The sequence below is a fragment of the Pangasianodon hypophthalmus genome, chromosome 29, assembly GCF_027358585.1.
Source record: "Pangasianodon hypophthalmus isolate fPanHyp1 chromosome 29, fPanHyp1.pri, whole genome shotgun sequence".
In the NCBI taxonomy this organism is placed as follows: domain Eukaryota; kingdom Metazoa; phylum Chordata; class Actinopteri; order Siluriformes; family Pangasiidae; genus Pangasianodon; species Pangasianodon hypophthalmus.
Window position 1 is genome coordinate 2,377,762 of NC_069738.1, and position 21,464 is coordinate 2,399,225.

General features: G+C 41.0%; 1 protein-coding gene, 1 long non-coding RNA gene and 1 other non-coding gene across 3 annotated transcripts; 2 read left to right on the plus strand and 1 right to left on the minus strand.

Annotated features, from left to right (window-relative positions):
- Positions 1-3,106: 3,106 nt before the first annotated feature.
- Positions 3,107-10,349, plus strand: LOC113523974 (transmembrane protein 238-like). The gene is made up of 2 exons (XM_026910078.3): positions 3,107-3,628; positions 9,567-10,349. Exon 1 carries the CDS (start codon positions 3,176-3,178, stop codon positions 3,620-3,622), a length of 447 nt encoding a protein of 148 aa, XP_026765879.3. The 5' UTR covers positions 3,107-3,175; the 3' UTR covers positions 3,623-3,628; positions 9,567-10,349.
- A 2,255-nt stretch (positions 10,350-12,604) lies between these two features.
- LOC113523959 (uncharacterized) lies at positions 12,605-13,951 on the plus strand. The gene is made up of 2 exons (XR_003402477.3): positions 12,605-13,085; positions 13,475-13,951. It is a non-coding gene; the product is annotated as an uncharacterized LOC113523959 (long non-coding RNA).
- A 5,328-nt stretch (positions 13,952-19,279) lies between these two features.
- On the minus strand, positions 19,280-19,351 carry trnad-guc (transfer RNA aspartic acid (anticodon GUC)). The gene has a single exon. It is a non-coding gene; the product is annotated as a tRNA-Asp (tRNA).
- Between the last annotated feature and the right edge of the window lie 2,113 nt (positions 19,352-21,464).

Below are 21,464 nucleotides of genomic sequence, written 5' to 3' on the forward strand. Positions count from 1 at the left end.
TGATACACACACAGTGATACACACAGTGATACACACACAGTGATACACACAGTGATACACACACAGTGATACACATACAGTGATACACACAGTGATACACACAGTGACACACACAGTGATACACACACAGTGATACACACACAGTGATACACACAGTGACACACACAGTGACACAAACAGTGATACACAGTGATACACACAGTGAAACACACAGTGACACACACAGTGACACACACAGTGACACACACAGTGATACACACAGTGACACACACAGTGATACACACAGTGATACACACAGTGATACACACAGTGATACACACAGTGACACACACAGTGATACACAGTGATACACACAGAGTGATACACACAGTGACACACAGAGTGACACATACAGTGACACACACAGTGACACACACAGTGATACACAGAGTGACACACACAGTGATACACACAGTGACACACACAGTGACACACACAGTGACACACAGAGTGACACACACAGTGATACACACAGTGATAGAGTGACACGCACAGTGACACGCACAGTGACACGCACAGTGACACACACAGTGATACACAGTGATACACAGTGAAACACACAGTGACACACACAGTGACACACACAGTGACACACACAGTGATACACACAGTGACACACACAGTGATACACACAGTGATACACACAGTGATACACACAGTGACACACACAGTGATACACACAGTGACACACACAGTGATACACAGTGATACACACAGAGTGATACACACAGTGACACACAGAGTGACACATACAGTGACACACACAGTGACACACACAGTGATACACAGAGTGACACACACAGTGATACACACAGTGACACACACAGTGACACACACAGTGACACACAGAGTGACACACACAGTGATACACACAGTGATAGAGTGACACGCACAGTGACACGCACAGTGACACGCACAGTGACACACAGTGATACACACAGTGACACACACAGTGACACACAGAGTGACACACACAGTGACACACACAGTGACACACAGTGATACACACAGTGATACACACAGTGACACATACAGTGACACACACAGTGATACACAGAGTGACACACACAGTGACACACACAGTGATACACAGAGTGACACATACAGTGACACACACAGTGATACACACAGTGACACACAGTGATACACACAGTGATACACACAGTGATACACACACAGTGACACGCACAGTGACACGCACAGTGACATACACAGTGACACACAGAGTGACACACACAGTGATACACACAGTGACACACACAGTGACACACACAGTGATACACACAGTGACACACACAGTGATACACACAGTGATACACAGAGTGATACATACAGTGACACACACAGTGACACACACAGTGATACACACAGTGACACATACAGTGATACACACAGTGACACACAGAGTGATACACACAGTGATACACACAGTGATACACACAGTGACACACAGAGTGATACACACTGATACACACAGTGATACACACAGTGACACATACAGTGATACACACAGTGACACACAGTGACACACACAGTGATACACACAGTGACACACAGAGTGACACACACAGTGATACACACAGTGATACACACACAGTGATACACACAGTGATACACACAGTGACACACAGAGTGATACACACAGTGACACACACAGTGACACACACAGTGATACACACAGTGACACATACAGTGATACACACAGTGACACACAGAGTGATACACACAGTGATACACACAGTGACACACACAGTGATACACACAGTGATACACACAGTGACACATACAGTGATACACACAGTGACACACAGAGTGATACACACAGTGATACACACAGTGACACACACAGTGACACACAGTGACACACACAGTGATACACACAGTGATACACACAGTGACACATACAGTGACACACACAGTGATACACACAGTGATACACACAGTGACACACACAGTGATACACACAGTGATACACACAGTGATACACACAGTGACACACACAGTGATACACACAGTGATACACACAGTGACACACACAGTGACACACACAGTGATACACACAGTGACACACACAGTGATACACACAGTGACACACACAGTGACACACACAGTGATACACACAGTGACACACACAGTGATACACACAGTGATACACACAGTGACACATACAGTGACACACACAGTGACACACACAGTGATACACACAGTGACACACACAGTGACACACAGAGTGATACACACAGTGATACACACAGTGACACACAGAGTGATACACACAGAGTGATACACACAGTGACACACACAGTGATACACACAGTGACACACACAGTGACACACACAGTGATACACACAGTGACACACACAGTGATACACACAGTGATACACACAGTGACACATACAGTGACACACACAGTGACACACACAGTGATACACACAGTGACACACACAGTGACACACACAGTGATACACACAGTGACACACACAGTGACACACAGTGACACACACAGTGATACACACAGTGATACACACAGTGACACATACAGTGACACACACAGTGATACACACAGTGATACACACAGTGACACACACAGTGATACACACAGTGACACACACAGTGATACACACAGTGACACACACAGTGATACACACAGTGACACACACAGTGATACACACAGTGATACACACAGTGACACACACAGTGATACACACAGAGTGATACACACAGTGACACACACAGTGACACACACAGTGATACACACAGTGACACACACAGTGATACACACAGTGACACACACAGTGATACACACAGTGATACACACACAGAGTGACACACACAGTGACACACAGAGTGACACACAGAGTGATACACACAGTGATACACACAGTGACACACAGAGTGATACACACAGAGTGATACACACAGTGACACACACAGTGACACACACAGTGACACACATAAACATCGCGTTTTGGGGAGGGTTTTTTTTTGGACTCGATGGCTATCCATAACCAGGAGAGCGCACCTGGCTGGCGCGCGCTGCAGGCGGTGCAGGTGACGTCACTCGGGGCGGTTACCTGCTGGTAAGGTGATTTAAGGAGCGGGCGCGCGCTCGCAGGCTCCTCAGCATCCTGAGTGATGGAGCTGAAGCGGATTACAGGCCAGTGCGCGCCGCTCTTCTTCCTGGCGGTGACCTTTGACCTGGTGGGCTTCATCCTGCTGCTGGTGGGCCTGTGCGCGTCCCCGCAGATCGCAGGCCGCTGTTACGGGGATTTCCTGGCGCTCACCGGCGCCATCCTCATGTTCTTCGGCCTGGGCATGTGGGTGTTGTGGTACGCGGGGAACCTGGGCGCAGACGGGAGGCGCAGCGGCTTCGGGCGGATCGCCAGGAAACTGACCGAGCGCCTGAGCTCAGTGCGGGGGAGAGGAGACCGCGCGAGCGCCGAGGAGGAGGAGGAGCAGCAGCAGCAGCAGGAGCAGGAGGAAGAGGAGGAAGAGGAAGAGGAGGAAGATGGAGGAAAGGGAGAGAAAAATGCTGCTTACACCAACGAAGCGTACGAACCTGAGGACAACGAGACAGTCTGAGAGCAGGCGAGTTCTCCCTCATCATCATCATCATCATCATAATAATAATAATAATAATAATAATAATCATCATCATCATCATGTGAGCCCTACTCTATTAACAGCAGCCTCGTTCTAATGAATTCAAATAAAATATAATGTTAAAAAGGATTCCTCCAGAGGTTTCTTCCAGATGTTCTTGTAAATGTTTCTACCTTTAGAGTTCGACATTTGCTTCTCAGAGTAGATATTTTATATTCTAATCACAGAAAAGTCTGAATAAAAATATATAACATTTAGAGTAAACTATACCTCTACGCAATACAATAATAACATCATAATAATCTATATATATATATATAAAGTTATGTAATGTGGTGAAATAAATATAACAGGAAGTTACATACTCTTGCTAGTGAGTCTAAAAAATAATAGAAATAATAATACAAAAAATAAAACAATATTCCTAAAATATTTCTGGTCTAATAAAAGTTGTAGATTTGCCTTTTTGTAAGAATGTTTATTATAATAAGAATAGAGAATATTAATAATAAATTGTATAATACGCTGATGAGTCGAATGAAAATCTTTTTGATTTTTTTTTAGAGGAATCAACACTTTTGTGACATTTGTTTACGATAAAGAGTTTATACTCACTCTTGTATAATATACTCTTACACTATTATAAAATGCAATACTTACTGTACGTATGATAATATTACTAGAATACTGTTATGCTTATTAATATTAACAATTACAAATAAGATAATTAAATAAATATTATCGGCAGTGACGTATTCCTGATAGTATTATTACTACTAATAATATTAATAAAGGCTCTAATGATGAGTCTAAAGATAACAGAAATAATAACAATAAACCAACAATGTGCCTGAGAATAAAATTTATGTTCTAATAATAATAGTAATAAACCACAGCATCATCAACAACAACATCAACAACAACAACAACAACAACAGCTACTGCCGCTACTGTATTTCTGTTCTAGTGTTATTATACACTCTAACATACAGTCTTATTATTAGTGTTATGAGTTTAATGTATAATTTTTGCTAATAAATGCAGAAAAAGTGTGATTTTTTTCCCCTCAGATGTTTTGGACGTGATGTTTTCCACACTAATTTGTGGTGCTGAAATATTGATATAAATCTGATACGTGTGGGATTAGATTAGACAGTCAGGTTAGATTTCATTCGACATTTCCATCACCTCCATCACAGGGATGATTAATGTGTCAGAAAGACACACACACACACACACACACACACACACACATTGTAAGCACCCTGTAAAGACAGTAAGGATGCAAACTGATGACGTGAACACAGAAGCTCTGTTTGTTTAACACGTGGAGCAGCAGGAGTGTGTGACGTCTTTAGAGAAACAGACCACAGAAAACTATCACCTGCAGAGAGAAAAGAACAGAAAACCTCTTTCCTCTCGATTCACTGGTGCTGGTTTAAGTGCAGCTGATAATTTACCTCAGTAAATGTTTATAACTCAAAACCGCTACAGTGACGGTGTTCAGACGAGACTGAAAACCTTCCCAAAGCGGAGCATCACATGTTCAAAACTATAAAAACAAAGACTGCGTGTTGCCATGGCAATAACATCACATGCTCCATCTATAGCATATAGCTGATGTTGGAATCTATAAGAAGAAAGATTGCATGTTGCCATGGCGATAACATTACACGCTGCATATCTGGCGGTAAAACTATAAAAACAAAGACTGCGTGTTGCCATGGCGATAGCATCACACATTGCATATGTGATGGTAAAACTATAAGAACAAAGACTGTGTGTTGCCATGGCGATAACATCACACACTGCCTATCTGATGGTAAAACTTTAAAAAAAAGACTGCGTGTTGCCATGGCGATAACATCACATGCTCCATCTATAGCATATAATAGCTGATGTTGGAATCTATAAGAAGAAAGATTGCATGTTGCCATGGCAATAACATCACATGCTCCATCTATAGCATATAATAGCTGATGTTGGAATCTATAAGAAGAAAGATTGCATGTTGCCATGGCGATAACATTACGCGCTGCATATCTGATGGTAAAACTTTTTTTTTTGTTTGTTTTTTTTAGAAGTTGTAGATTTCCATAGTGATAGCATTAGCTGGTGCATAGCTGACGTGAGAAACTATATGAACAAAGGCAATGTGTTGCCGTGGTTACATGTGTCTATACCACACAGCTGATGTTAAAAACTACAAGAACAGAGGTGGCACGTTGTCATGGTGATAGCATCATGTGTTGCATGTGTAGCACATAGCTGATTTTTAAAAAACTGTAAAAACAAAAGTAGTGTGTTGCCATGGTGACAGCATCACATGTTGCACAGCTGATGTTAGACACTATGTACGTATATGTGATGCTGTCACCAGGGCAAAGGCTGTATGTTGCCATGGCAACAGCTTCACATGTTGCAACAATAAAACATATCTGATGTTAAAAACTATAAGAACAGAGGTGGTGTGTTGCCATGGTGACAGCACAGCACAATGCTGATGTTGGAAACTACGGGATCTCACTAGCTCAGGATTCATTTCCCAGACACACGTCTGTTAGTTAATGTTGCTGGAGGATGTCTGCAGCGATTATGATTGGCTGCTGTAAGGGGGCGTGGCTGTGACCTCATTAGTAGGTCACATGACCATAACATCAAGTATGTAGATATTACGCAGTGTTACTATCAACTGTACCACATTCACAGTGAGAGGAAATATTCAGACACTTCTGTTTTACACGTCTAACAATATTTACTTTAAGGGCATCGATTCATTTCAAATTCACACAATTTTATTATTATCACCTTTTCCAGGTGGAGCTGAAGGTTTTACTTCCAATCAGTTAAAATCACAGACGTTTCTTAGTTCACTTACACACATCCCTGTTACTCGTCTCTCTACTCGTCTCTCTACACGTCTCTCTACTCGTCTCTCTACTCGTCTCTCAACTCGTCTCTCTATTCATCTCTCTACTCGTCTCTCTACTCGTCTCTCTACACGTCTCTCTACTCGTCTCTCTACTCGTCTCTCAACTCGTCTCTCTATTCATCTCTCTACTCGTCTCTCTACACGTCTCTCTACACGTCTCTCTACTCGTCTCTCTACACGTCTCTCTACACATCCCTGTTACTCGTCTCTCTACTCGTCTCTCTACACGTCTCTCTACACGTCTCTCTATTCATCTCTCTACACGTCTCTCTACACATCCCTGTTACTCGTCTCTCTACACGTCTCTCTACTCGTCTCTCTACACGTCTCTCTACTCGTCTCTCTACACGTCTCTCTACTCGTCTCTGTTACTCGTCTCTCTACACGTCTCTGTTACTCGTCTCTCTACTCGTCTCTCTACTCATCTCTCTACACGTCTCTCTATTCATCTCTCTACTCGTCTCTCTATTCATCTCTCTACACGTCTCTGTTACTCGTCTCTCTACACGTCTCTGTTACTCGTCTCTCTACTCGTCTCTCTACACGTTTCTCTACTCATCTCTCTACACGTCTCTCTATTCATCTCTCTACTCGTCTCTCTACACGTCTCTCTACTCGTCTCTCTATTCATCTCTCTACTCGTCTCTCTACTCGTCTCTCTATTCGTCTCTCTACACGTCTCTGTTACTCGTCTCTCTACTCGTCTCTCTACACGTCTCTGTTACTCGTCTCTCTACACGTCTCTCTACTCATCTCTCTATTCGTCTCTCTATTCATCTCTCTACACGTCTCTCTATTCGTCTCTCTACACGTCTCTCTATTCGTCTCTCTACAAGTCTCTGTTACTCGTCTCTCTACACGTCTCTCTACACGTCTCTCTATTCATCTCTCTATTCGTCTCTCTATTCGTCTCTCTACACGTCTCTCTACTCGTCTCTCTACACGTCTCTCTACACGTCTCTCTACTCGTCTCTCTACACGTCTCTGTTACTCGTCTCTCTACTCGTCTCTACTCGTCTCTCTATACGTCTCTCTACACGTCTCTGTTACTCGTCTCTCTATTCGTCTCTCTATTCATCTCTCTACTCGTCTCTCTACTCGTCTCTCTATTCGTCTCTCTACTCGTCTCTCTATTCGTCTCTCTATTCGTCTCTCTATTCGTCTCTCTATTCATCTCTCTACACGTTTCTGTTACTCGTCTCTCTACACATCTCTGTTACTCGTCTCTCTATTCGTCTCTCTATTCATCTCTCTATTCGTCTCTCTACACGTCTCTCTACTCGTCTCTCTACACGTCTCTGTTACTCGTCTCTCTATTCGTCTCTCTATTCATCTCTCTACACGTCTCTCTACACGTCTCTTTACTCGTCTCTCTACTCATCTCTGTTACTCGTCTCTCTGTTCGTCTCTCTACTCGTCTCTCTGTTCGTCTCTCTACACGTCTCTCTACACGTCTCTGTTACTCGTCTCTCTACACGTCTCTGTTACTCGTCTCTCTACTCGTCTCTCTACTCATCTCTCTACACGTCTCTCTATTCATCTCTCTACTCGTCTCTCTATTCATCTCTCTACATGTCTCTGTTACTCGTCTCTCTACACGTCTCTGTTACTCGTCTCTCTACTCGTCTCTCTACACGTCTCTCTACTCATCTCTCTACACGTCTCTCTATTCATCTCTCTACTCGTCTCTCTACACGTCTCTCTACTCGTCTCTCTACTCATCTCTCTACACGTCTCTCTACTCATCTCTCTACTCGTCTCTCTACTCGTCTCTCTATTCGTCTCTCTACACGTCTCTGTTACTCGTCTCTCTACTTGTCTCTCTACACGTCTCTGTTACTCGTCTCTCTACACGTCTCTCTACACGTCTCTCTACTCATCTCTCTATTCGTCTCTCTATTCATCTCTCTACACGTCTCTCTATTCGTCTCTCTACACGTCTCTCTATTCGTCTCTCTACAAGTCTCTGTTACTCGTCTCTCTACACGTCTCTCTACACGTCTCTCTATTCATCTCTCTATTCGTCTCTCTATTCGTCTCTCTACACGTCTCTCTATTCGTCTCTCTACACGTCTCTCTACACGTCTCTCTACTCGTCTCTCTACACGTCTCTGTTACTCGTCTCTCTACTCGTCTCTACTCGTCTCGCTATACGTCTCTCTACACGTCTCTGTTACTCGTCTCTCTATTCGTCTCTCTATTCGTCTCTCTACTCGTCTCTCTACTCGTCTCTCTATTCGTCTCTCTATTCGTCTCTCTATTCATCTCTCTACACGTTTCTGTTACTCGTCTCTCTACACATCTCTGTTACTCGTCTCTCTATTCGTCTCTCTATTCATCTCTCTATTCATCTCTCTACACGTCTCTCTACTCGTCTCTCTACACGTCTCTGTTTCTCGTCTCTCTATTCGTCTCTCTATTCATCTCTCTACACGTCTCTCTACACGTCTCTCTACACGTCTCTCTACTCATCTCTGTTACTCGTCTCTCTGTTCGTCTCTCTACTCGTCTCTCTGTTCATCTCTCTACACGTCTCTCTACACGTCTCTCTACTCGTCTCTCTACACATCTCTGTTACTCGTCTCTCTATTCGTCTCTCTACACATCTCTGTTACTCGTCTCTCTATTCGTCTCTCTACACGTCTCTTTACACGTCTCTCTACACATCTCTGTTACTCGTCTCTCTGTTCGTCTCTCTACACGTCTCTTTACACGTCTCTCTACACATCTCTGTTACTCGTCTCTCTGTTCGTCTCTCTACTCGTCTCTCTGTTCATCTCTCTACTCGTCTCTCTACACGTCTCTCTACTCGTCTCTCTGTTCATCTCTCTACACGTCTCTCTACACGTCTCTCTACTCGTCTCTCTACTCGTCTCTCTACTCATCTCTGTTACTCAGATGTTCTAGAGGATTTAAGGTGACGTGTTATCCTGAAAAGCAGAGGTGTGTGTGCTGAGATCGCATTTTAATCACTCCTCTTTGTGTTTTCAGGTTAACTCTACGTGGAGGCTCTCGTGGAGGATTCTCTGGAAAACAGAACTTGTATTTCATTTATCGTCACTTTATTTCTGTTTCTGCCAAAAAAAATGCACAAATTTATACACACAAATACACACCTGTGTGAACTGTACGGCTATACACACATCCTCATCTACTGTATCGGGGCACTTTCTGTCTGTGTGTTTCAGGGGAAGTGTTTGTTTGCTTCTCCTCTAAAGCTTCATTATTGTTTACACGTTTTTATTCTCCGAGCTTTAGCGACTGACCCCGTGTTTGTTCTGCGAGTTTTGCTCCAGCGAGAGGATTTTACAGTCAAACCGGCCGAGTCTGGATGCAAACGTGTGTTTACATGAGCTTAACTTACACTCCCACACGAGCAGCTCTTCGAATAATAGACCTTTAGCTGAGAGAGAGTGAGACAGGAAGTGAGACAAGAAGTGAGAGTGGTCAGACAGGTTTTAATGAAAAACTCGTCTCTGGTTTCACTGCATGCTGGAAAATCACCAACGTCCAGAACGTCTCACCTTCATCGCTCACGTTTACTTTACGCTGTTTTACTTTATTTATTTATTTATTTCATTGTTTCATTATTTATTCTCAGCTCTGAGTCACTGTCACTTTATCTCATCATCATAAACAAAATGTGTAGCAATAAAACACACACACACACACCACCAAGTACACAACATGCACCTTGATCATTTAATTAAATGTGCAATGATTTGTATAAAAATACGGATGATTTGTGTCAATAAATATCTCATTGTTTACATCAAAAAAATAATAAAAATATATATATATAAATATTTCCACTGGTTTTTTTGTGTGTTTTGCATTCGAGTGAATTTCAGACTGAATCTGTATTTATGGATCAAATGACCTGCAAACATTCAGAGACTTTTAACATTTACTTTTTATTTTATAGACATTCCTATTTTTTTTAGATTTTCCTCTTTAATCTTTTTTTTATTTTGAGACAATAACCTTTTTTTCTTTTTAATTAAAACATTTAGATTTTTTCCACATGTATTTAAGACTCGCTTTATTTGGAAACATCTTGATTTTTCCTCTCCAGGTTTTTAAATAAAGACTTTATTCCTGTCATATTTGTTTTTTATTTTGAGATATAAATCTTGTGATTTTAATTATAACTTATCTTTATTTTTATTTTTTATTGTATTTTTGATGCCTTGCATTTTTTTAAAAAAAATCTGTTACCATTTTTTAAAAATCCCTTCAATTTCTTTCCTCTTTGTAATTGTGAGATTTTCCTCATATGTTTATTTTCAGATATATTTTATTATCTTTAATAGTTGGGGTTTTGCTCCCAAAGTTTTAATTCAAGAATTACGTTGTTTTGGTCTTTCCTTATTTTTATTTTGAGACATTAATTTTGTGTTTTGTTTAAAATTTCTTCTTTTTTACTTTGATGTTATAATTCATTCATTTTTATTTAATACTTTTCCTCTTTTTCTTTAGGTTTTTTTTTTAAAACCATTTATTTTGAAACCTTCCTCATTTTTATTTTGAGACTTTAATCTTTTATTGGGGCTGAACAGAGTAAAAGAAAATGTGTGTGTGTGTGTGTGTGTGTGTGTGTGTGTGTGTGTGGCCTCGCCTTTCTCACACATAAAACCCAGAACATTATCTTCACCTCTTTACAGTTAATGTTTGTGATTTGTATATTTAACACGAGAAACTTTCAGACGATACATTTTGTGAAAATCTCGTTACTCAGGACCAACAGATTTGGTGCAATTTTATGATTTAAATACTTGAGTTGGTTCATCAGCTGCTTACTCTTTCTTACACACACACACACACACACACAGGATTCACACTGCCACCTTGTGTGCTGTCTCTCATAAACACCTCACACCTTTACACACACACACACACACACACACACACACACACACACACACAAACACACACACAAACACAGATCACAGATGAAGGCTGCATTCGAGGTGAAGTTGTAAGGTGTAATTCCCGCCTCTTACTGGTAAAAACCACAGAAAACTTGAATTTGAAAAAAAAAAAGCTTGAATTTCACCTCGTCACCTCGGGGTAGTCTCCTCAACTACCAGTTCCTTCCCCGTTTCCGGAGTGACGTCAGATCAACATGGCCGCTCTTACTGTGAACAGCGTAAAGTTCCCCTTCTCTACCGTTAAACGAGTTTATAGCAGGATTGGCTTTAGATCAGTTCATATACAGACACAGCACTCTGTTAAATCTATAACACTCACCAACTAATCACTGTGTTGAGAAGCTGATCATCACCATTAGAGTTATCACTAACGTTAGCCGGCTAGCTTGTTGCTAAGCTAATCACGATTGTCCGCTGTGCTGCAGTTTCAGTCTGAAATGTTGCCTGAATGTTTGAAGGTCACTACAGTAGAACAGAACCAGCAGCCACTCAGGCCTGTAACTGTAAAAGTGCACTTAATGTAGCTTTTTATGAGCTTTACCTGCTCTGACTGAGCAAACAAAACACACTTTCATGGAGGCAGCCATGTTTTTCACACATTTTGTTAAACAATGTTTATCTGGAGCGTTAGGGAGCCGTTATGATGCCATGATGGCTAATGTGTCTTAGTTTGTATCAAACCTTAGCGTAATTTACAAATCTATGCTACATCAAAATCGACGGTCACAATCCACTGTGTTTCAGAGTGGCATCGTGTTAAAGTTCCCATGATGCAACAGATATTAAAGCTTAGCACAGATATTAAACTGTGTAATGTTCTGGTTTATTTCAGGTCCTTTTGTTGTAATGGTGTGTTAGAGATTGTGTTACGCTGGTGTTTCTCAGGTTCTGTTCTTTCACTCCATCTATTAGACAATAGTGTGGGTTTCTGCTCTAACACACACACACACACACACACACACATAATACCCTCATGACAGGTGTATGGGTGTGTTGGTGTGTTTGAGCTCAGTTCAGGATTCAGGATTGTAAATCTTCAGGATTATCAGTCCAAGACAGTTCTATAAGTTTCTTCCGTGTGTGTGTGTGTGTGTTAACGTGGCGTGATGTCATCAGACAGGGCGAGGACACCTCGCTGCACCGTGGCTGTCGGACTTGTTAAGCAAGCGCAGGAATGCGGCACGACTCAGCTGCTTTCTGCTTTTTAACACACGCTGAGATCTCTGTGCCGGAGCCATGGACATCACCGCGTATGTAGGACGCTGCTTCATCTTCTTCGTCTTGGCCATTGTCCTGGATGTGACCGGCCTCGTCCTGTTCCTGCTCGGCATCTTCGCCCCACTCAGCTTCTGGGATTTCTTCGTGCTCTCGGGGCCCATCATCATCTTCCTCAGCCTCCTCTTCTGGATCTTCTGGTACCTGGGGAACCTCAACGTGCCCTACCAGCAGCTCCTACCCTGAAGGAATGGAAGGAGTGGACAGGGCCAAGGGATTGGGGACTCTCAGAGTTTACGAGCAAAGCGGGGAAATCAAGCTCTTTAGGGGCCCTATGAAGTGTACGCCCTGTTTTAACACAGAGGTACGTTCCAGATTAATAGATTTCTGCTTTCAGATACTGTAACAGATATGACAGTGTTTAGAACTCGGCCCTGTCCCAAATGATTTATTTTAAGGGCTTGGAAATAGTAATAATTCTGATAATAAGAAGTATTTGACCAACTTTGTCCTGAGAGGTTCTGAATAAAATCCAAAATGTATCAACTGATGAAAATTATGATTTTTAGTTTGATATGTGTAACTTGTTTTATTCCTACAATATCATTCCTGCCTCTTTTAAGACCTTGATGTGTCACCTGAGATTGTAAGAAATAATTTTGAGGTATATATTCACCGGAAGTGAACTTCGCTGTAGCTGTCAGGTGTTCTGCGTTTTTAATATTTAGTAACACTTGCTTCATCTCCGTGTAGGGATCTGCTGTTGTTATGACGTGTCAAAGCCCTAAATGAGGAATACAACTTCCACAAGACTGTGAGGAACTCCCCAGGACTCGAACTGCAATCTGTGCACTTTGTTTAAGGGCGCTTGTTCTGAAATGGGAACGAAGCCCCATCAGTGATGCCGCTGTTACTGTTCTGTATTTACATTTGAGAAATAAATGTGATTTTAATGCCGAAGGTGAGTTGAAGTGGATCACAGGTATACAGAGAATTCACTCTAAACACTGTAATGACGTTCAGATTCCAGGCCAAAGCTGTCCGACTGGAAGATCCAGTGGGTGTGTGTGTGTATGTGTGTGTGTGTGTATGTGTGTCTTGTGCTCATTGAAACTCAGGAAACCTCTGATTCTGAAAATACTGTAGCATTAAGATTGATCATATGAATTGCTATAGCTGGTAGAAATGTTCAGGTTACAGCACGGAATAAAACAAGACAGAAACCAGGAAGTGTGATGATGATGTCACTGTTTTGAAATGAGATCTTCATCTGTTCTCTCTCTCTCTCTCTCTCTCTCTCTATTGTCTAGTCTACAGGTTGCTTTAGAATGAAAGACACACCTCCTAAATTCAATATACAGTACATTACATCCTTGTATGAGTCACTTTATCCTACAGCAGTGCTGAATTCTGGATTGTGATTGGTCAGAATTTTCCATAACAAAATTCAATTCTAGTTCAACGTCTTGATTAGCAAAAAATACTGCTTTCAATTTAGCACTATTGAAAGCAGCAGTCTGATTATATGATATAATTCAATCAGATTATTATTATTATTATTATTATTATTATTATATAAGTCTAATGTTTACTCACATGCAGTAGCTAGCTGACAGAAAAGAGCTAGCCGAGTTCTGTAGCAGGATAGTGACTGGTCTATAAACCGACTTACAGCGTAATTAAAAGCAGTACTGGAGTTCAGTAGTAAGCTAGCTGATGTTAGATAAGCTAGTGATCAGGGCTGTGATTGGCTGATTGGACTTACGCTCCTCCCTGTTTGTCTCGTCACTCGACAAAATCAGATGCGGGAAACACAGAAGATAAGTAAGAATGTGCGTTTCTCCTGAACACGCTGTTAAATGTGATATTGCAGGGCTTGAGTAAGGCTGGTGCAGAGAGCCGTAGGGTCCCTATGGAGTGATCATGTTGCGGTTTAGTGCACGCCCTGAGCTTCACGCAGGCTTTCAGGGAGAAGCCACTAAAAGCTTCCTGATATAATTACAGGCTACGTAATGTGGAGTGTTAGACATCGATCTCTGCCCTTAATCTCTGCTTTTAATAAACCAAAATCTGCTTCAGCTACTTCTGAACCTACACCGCAAAAATATGCCACATCTCTAATCGGGATATATAACTTTACTTTCATTTTAAAAACACTTAATACAATAATCTGATGATCTGAACTGATATAAAGAAAAGAAAAACGTTCCCAAATAACTTCTTTTCCCTACATAAGACACTGCAGGAAGTCAGATTATACACTGTTACAGGAAAATAATTTATCACCCTGAAGTTGATTATTTTCCTATAACAGCACCTGAAGTGTTTTATTAACTCTTACACCACAGCAATTTGCCAACAAATATCATTTGTACTTATTAAAGAAGGATATATCATACTTTTTATGTTTATAGTTAATGTTGTGGAACGTCCACAAAACAAGTTCGTTCCTGTTCTCACTTACGCTACAGCAGCTATAAACACTCGCTCTCTCACCAGCCTCTCTCTATTCTCTCTCTTCAAGTTAATGAGACAAAAACGCAGCTTGTCGTGTTACCAGGAAACCGCGAGGTGTGAACTCCTCTGTCCTGAAGGCTTTTCCATATCAGAAAACATATTAACAAAGCGCTGACACTGGAGACTCCTTCCATAGTTGTTAAATAAACGTCTCTTTACAGAAAACTTCACCATATCAATGATTTTTAATCCGTTTTTGTCAAGCTGAATGAGCTGTTACCATGGAAACGATAACGTTTTAGTACGAGGGCATTAATATAAACCTGTGATTTGCAGCTGCGCTACTGTCAGAGCTGCTGGTCTACTAATCAACACCTTCTGACCAATCACAATCCAGAACTCGACAGCGCTAGTGTTAGGCTGAATGACCATAATAAATGTTGTGTTTAAATCTTGTGTGTGTGTGTGTGTGTGTGTGTGTGTGTGTGTGTTAATATTCATGAGAAAAGCGCTGCCTGATTGGCTGGTGAAATGTTCAGACTGTAATGTTACAAAGCAAAGTTTTGCTCTACTGATATCTTACAGTGCTTGATACCACTTTACTAGATAGATAGATAGATAGATAGATAGATAGACAGATAGATAGATAGATAGATAGATAGATAGATAGATAGATTTTAGCCATTTCCCACCTTATGTGTATTGATAGAGTCATTCAAACTGCACATGAAATAATAATAAAGTTGTCTATTTCTCCAGTGGAGCATCATGCAAAAACGACCAGCATGCAAAATTATTTGTTGTGTTTTATTTACACGTTTAAATCCTTTAATATGGTCCCAAGGTGACTGTTTCTGTTCTATATGAGACTATAATGGGCCTATTGATAGATAATCTGAAATCTATCCTAAACCTGAATATAAAAACAGCTAATACAGAGTCAGACCATAATAATTCTTATAACTTGTGTTTAACTGTCAGTCTTAAGCATCTGTTTACACCTAACCTCAAGATGTCCAATATCCAATGTCTCAGGGAGTTTATCCTTGCCGTGTGTGTGTGTGTGTGTGTGTGTATGTGTGTGTGACCTCTGGTTTGCTCATTAGGGATAAATTCATACATTTACAATTTATATCCTGAATGTATTTATTTCTGTAAAGCTGCTTTGTGACAAAAGCGCTGTACAAATAAAACTGAACTGAATTGCATATCTGCACATCACCCCATTTCTCACAAATATCACCTCTCTCTCTCTCTCTCTCTCTCTCACTCACACACACACACACACACACACACGCACACACACACATGCTTGATTTTTATTTATTTATTTTTTTTGCAGTGATGTCTGAAAGTAATGCATTAATACACATTTTTGTGGTCTTTGACTGCCATCTAGTGGCCAAATAATGTAACAACTTTGCAATTTACTCTTGAGATTTTGAAAAAACCTACCCATATCATGATAATCTGGATAACAGCCAGAGGAAGTCTGATACCATTTTCCGATCTGATCGGGTTTATCTGATCCGATCAGGTTCGTTTAGGTGAAACAGTGAGCACCTGTCGATTATCGTTTATCATTTTTGGAAACAACAGGCTGTACTGAACACACTGTAAGCAATACGCTAAGAAGACTGACTGACTGATTCCCCCCAAAAAAGGACAAAATGATCTTATCATTTACAATACAACACTGTGTGTAAGGTTTAGTTTCCGTTTGCCCTCGTTATCTGAGTGATGATTACAGAATCCTCCAGCAGGGGGCGCTGTGCAGGTCCTCTGCAGAACCCCGGTTAGAAGGAACAGCTAGCTCACCCTGCTAATCCCCTCCACAGGAACATCTTTCTGAAGGGAATCTGTAGTGATGGATGGAGGAAGCCTGGTGAAGCTTTCGGGGTTTCTTCATGACTGTATCTGTACTTCAGCTGAAGCTTTAAAAGCAGAGAGCACAGCGACATCTACTGCTGGTGTGAGGAAATTACAGGTAACTGAACTCTCAGTGAAGACTCTTCTGCTCTGAGCTAATCATCCATCCATCCATTTTCTGTCCCGCTTATCCGACACGTGGCCTCAGGGAGCCTGGAGCCTATCCCAGGAAACTCGGGGGACACTCTGGACTGTGTGTGAACCCATCACAGGGCACAATCACACACACTCTGGACAGTTTGGGAATGCCAATCAGCCTACAGCGCATGTCTTTGGACTGGAGGAGGAAACCGGAGTACCCAGAGGAAACCTCCGAAGCATGGAGAGAACATGCAAACTCCACGCACACAGAGCGGAGGCGGGACTCAAACCCCCAACCCCCCAACTCCTAATGAAAACTTGTTAACTTGTGGACCAGATCAGTTCGTGATTCATGTAAATGTGTGCTCTGACCTCATTTCTCTGTTGCTGTAAGCTTTTATGGTGTATATATACATTTATTCAAACATTCTGTTGCTCTTAATAATATGCAGCAGTTTAACCAAAGCTGTGCACGAGACATTTGTTTCTTTACTGTAGATGATTTACTTCAGGATGGATCCAGAACCAGTTACCCGTGTAAGAATAACAGGCTGCTTTAAGAAAAAGGTTTTTATAGACTCACACATGTATTCCTGGTAAGAATTATAACTATATATGTAATTCCTTTTGCGTATACGCTAGCTAATTTCACCTCCATTCACTGACTATAGAAACAAACTATTTATTTTGAGCTATACAAATGAAATAAAATGATTTGATGAGTACCTCACAATATAAAAATACATTGTACCACAGCGCAGTTGAATTCTGGATTCTGATTGGTCAGGAGGCGTTGATTCATTTTCTCTAACAGCAGCTCTGACAGAAGCGCAGGTTTATATTAATGCGCTCGTTCTGATATGTTATCGTTTCTATAGTAACAGCTCGTTCACAGGCAGACGCTCCACATAAACAGATTAAACTTTGTGTAAGTGTTGACATGGTGAAGTGTTTCTGTAAGGAGATTTTTATTTCACATGCATGGAAGGAGTCTCCAGTGTCAGTGCTTTGTAACAGTCAGAGGTAAAGCTGTAACATTAAGTTTTCAGGACAGAGGAGTTTACGCTTTTCTCTGCACTTTTTGAGAGAAAAAAGAGAGGCTAGTGAGGGAAAGACTGTTTATAACTGTTATACGTTGAGTGATAACAGGAACTAATATATATATATATATATATATATATATATATATATACTGATAAATATGGTGACAGTTTATGTGAATACATTGAAAACATTAATAGTTGCCAAATCACAGTGGAATCAAACACTTGGGGACATGCTGTTATTGGGAAAATAATCAACTTTGGGGTGGTAACAGTAACTCTGATATGTGTCACGTCGTATCACAAAACTGTATCATGGATTTTTTAATTATTTTTTTTATAACAGCAGGTCTGGTCTGGTGTCAGGTCTGAGTACTCCTCTCATTAGAGGTGATGCTGGAGGTAATCTTCTTTGCACTTGCAGGATTCATCTCTGTACAGGTCCATTAAACATTCAAGTTCAAATGTTATTGGTCACATACACATCCATACACAGTACAACGTGCAGTAAAATGCTTTTTTCAACTGACAGTGTCATAAAAATAGAATGTACATAAACCAGAATTTACTTCTATACAGATAGGAAAGTAAAAATATAAAAATGTAAAAATATAAAAATATAATATAAAGGATACAAAGATCGGTGGCAGAAACAGTACAGCTGTATAAGAATAAGGTTGTTTATGTTGAATATGTGCGGTTGTTTGTGCAATATCATGCTGTGCATCTTCAGGCTGAGGTAGCGGGTGTTGTGAAAGCGCTAGTCCTGGGTTTTCTCCAGGTTGAGGGTCCGAATGGCCTGTGGGAAGAAGCTCCTCCTCGTTCTCTCTGTGTTGGCCTTCAGAGAGCGTAAGCGCTTCCCCGACAGCAACAGAGAGAAGAGTCCGTTGTTCAGGTGGTTGAGGTCCTTCACTATCTTCCCAGCCTTGGTCCAGCACTGCTTCCCTCAAGCATCTAAGGCGGTAAAAACACTGACGAACCTTCTTCACCAGGGTGTTAATGTGACAGGACCGATGTGATGTGAACACCAAGGTAAAACATTACACCTCTCCCCGTCGGGGAATCGAACCCCGGTCTTCCGCGTGACAGGCGGAGATACTGTCCACTATACTAACGAGGAGGACATGAGCATGACTGAGTCATTGGTTCATGAGTGTGAGTCTCAGAAGGTGTACTGTGTCCCTCTAGTGGCACCATTCTCTAATAATAATAATAATAATAATAATAATAATAATAATAATAATAATAGATCCCATCTGTCCATGCGGGGAGCCTGGAGCCTATCCCAGGAAGCTCGGGGCACAAGGCAGGGGACCCCCTGGACAATCGCACACACACACTCACACACTATGGACAATTTGGAAATGCCAATCAGCCTACAGCGCATGTTTCTGGACAGGGGAGGAAACCAGAGTACGTGGAGGAAACCCTGAAGCACAGGGAGAACACGAGAGAGAACTCCACACACACATGCAGGGTGGAGGTGGGATTCGAACCCCCAACTAACCACTAAACCTCTGTGACCCCCAAATAATAATAATAATAATAATAATAATAAAATGGTCTTTCATGGTTTTTGTGAATAAACTAAATTATCATTTAGATTTTCAACACTGCATTAAACTAATAATAATGATGTATTATTACTGTCGTTGTTGTTGTTGTTATTATTATTATTATTATTATTATATAACAGATAGATAGACTAAGTGATAGATGGATCGATGGAAATCTATGGTAACTATGGCAGCCTGTGGTCACGTGATATCTTGATGCACACTATTTACGTACGGTACGGCAGTGTGCATTCTTGGGTGTGGCGTTTCTGAAGTGTTTCACTCGTCTGTATTCAGCAGCATGAGCGACTCTTATATTGAAGCACTTCAGTGTAACGTGTTTAAATCCACAAGTCTATCAGTCACTGAAGACGACGCTTTAGTGTTTATTGTTATTGAGTTGCTGTGGTTTACATCACTACACTGTGTGTTTATTGGGAGTCTGTTAGAAGAAAGAGAAAGTAAAGTGTGTGATCCTGCAGGATTAAACTGGATATTATAATGAACTACAGCTGTTATAAAGCTTCACACTTTATATAATATATTAATTAGAGGTGTAATGATGAAAAATGGGACAATGTGCATTGTGGGAATGTGTGAGGAACATCATACATCGTACATATTTTTGAATGTAATGTGTTTTTGAGTTTTTTTATTTGAGATGCAGGTGATCAAAAGTCAATCACAAAAGTAGCAGAAAGTTTTTTAAGGAAGACAGTGTGTGTGTTGTCGGTGTGTTTAACGTCACTGGGCATAAAATCGTTAAACATTTTACAGTTTGACTTTAAAGCCTGATGGACAGCTGATGCTGTCTAGTGAATGTCTTGTTTTTTTTCTTCACATGTTAATCTTATCATTTGTTCTCTGTTCCTGTTTGATTCTTTACGCATATAAATGCTTTGGCAAGACATTGTACAAAGCTCATTTGAATTTGAATGTCACTTTTAAATCTTCTGAATGGACATAAGAGCTGCAGCGACTGTAGAAACAAAGCCATCTGTGCAGCTTCCACACACACACACACACACACACACACACACAAACACACAAAATCATGATCCAACTGAAAATCAGACCATCACAGACTGGTAACTCAGTTTACAGAATATTCTTTCGGTTTTTAGTCACTTGTGTTACATATAATGTAAATATGTTACTGACAAAGTTGCAATATATCATACTGTAATTTTACATCTGTAATTTAAAAAAGAATGCGGGATGGTCATGGTTTGGGGTCGTGAAAAATGTATAAGGTTCATTTTGGGTCATTTGCCCAAAAAGTTTAGAAACCCCCGGGTTATACAGTTACACAACCATGTGATAGCAGTTAAAAAGAGCTCTTCAGTAGCTTTTAAATGACAGCAGCACGTGAAGGACGTTACGGAAGTCTGGCATTTTAGCCGACTTTGGAGCTCTATTTATAGTTAAAATGACGCCTCAGGCTCTGCTACAGAACTCCAGGTCAGAGTCTTAGGCTACGTTTACACGACAACGATGTAGTCAAAAAAGGAAAAGTTTTTCTCTTGCGTTTTCAAAAAGTTTCACGTTTACACGACAACGTTTTCAAAACGATTCGCGTTTACACATATCCGTGATAACGGCCAAAAACGCTGTATTATGTACGCCAGGCCAGTAGTTGTTCGCGCTTGCCTTTACAATAGACACGTACTGCGCACG

Excerpts from the sequence above, each read along its gene's own strand:
- LOC113523974 (XM_026910078.3), top strand. The coding sequence starts at position 3,176 with ATGGAGCTGAAGCGGATTACAGGCCAGTGCGCGCCGCTCTTCTTCCTG.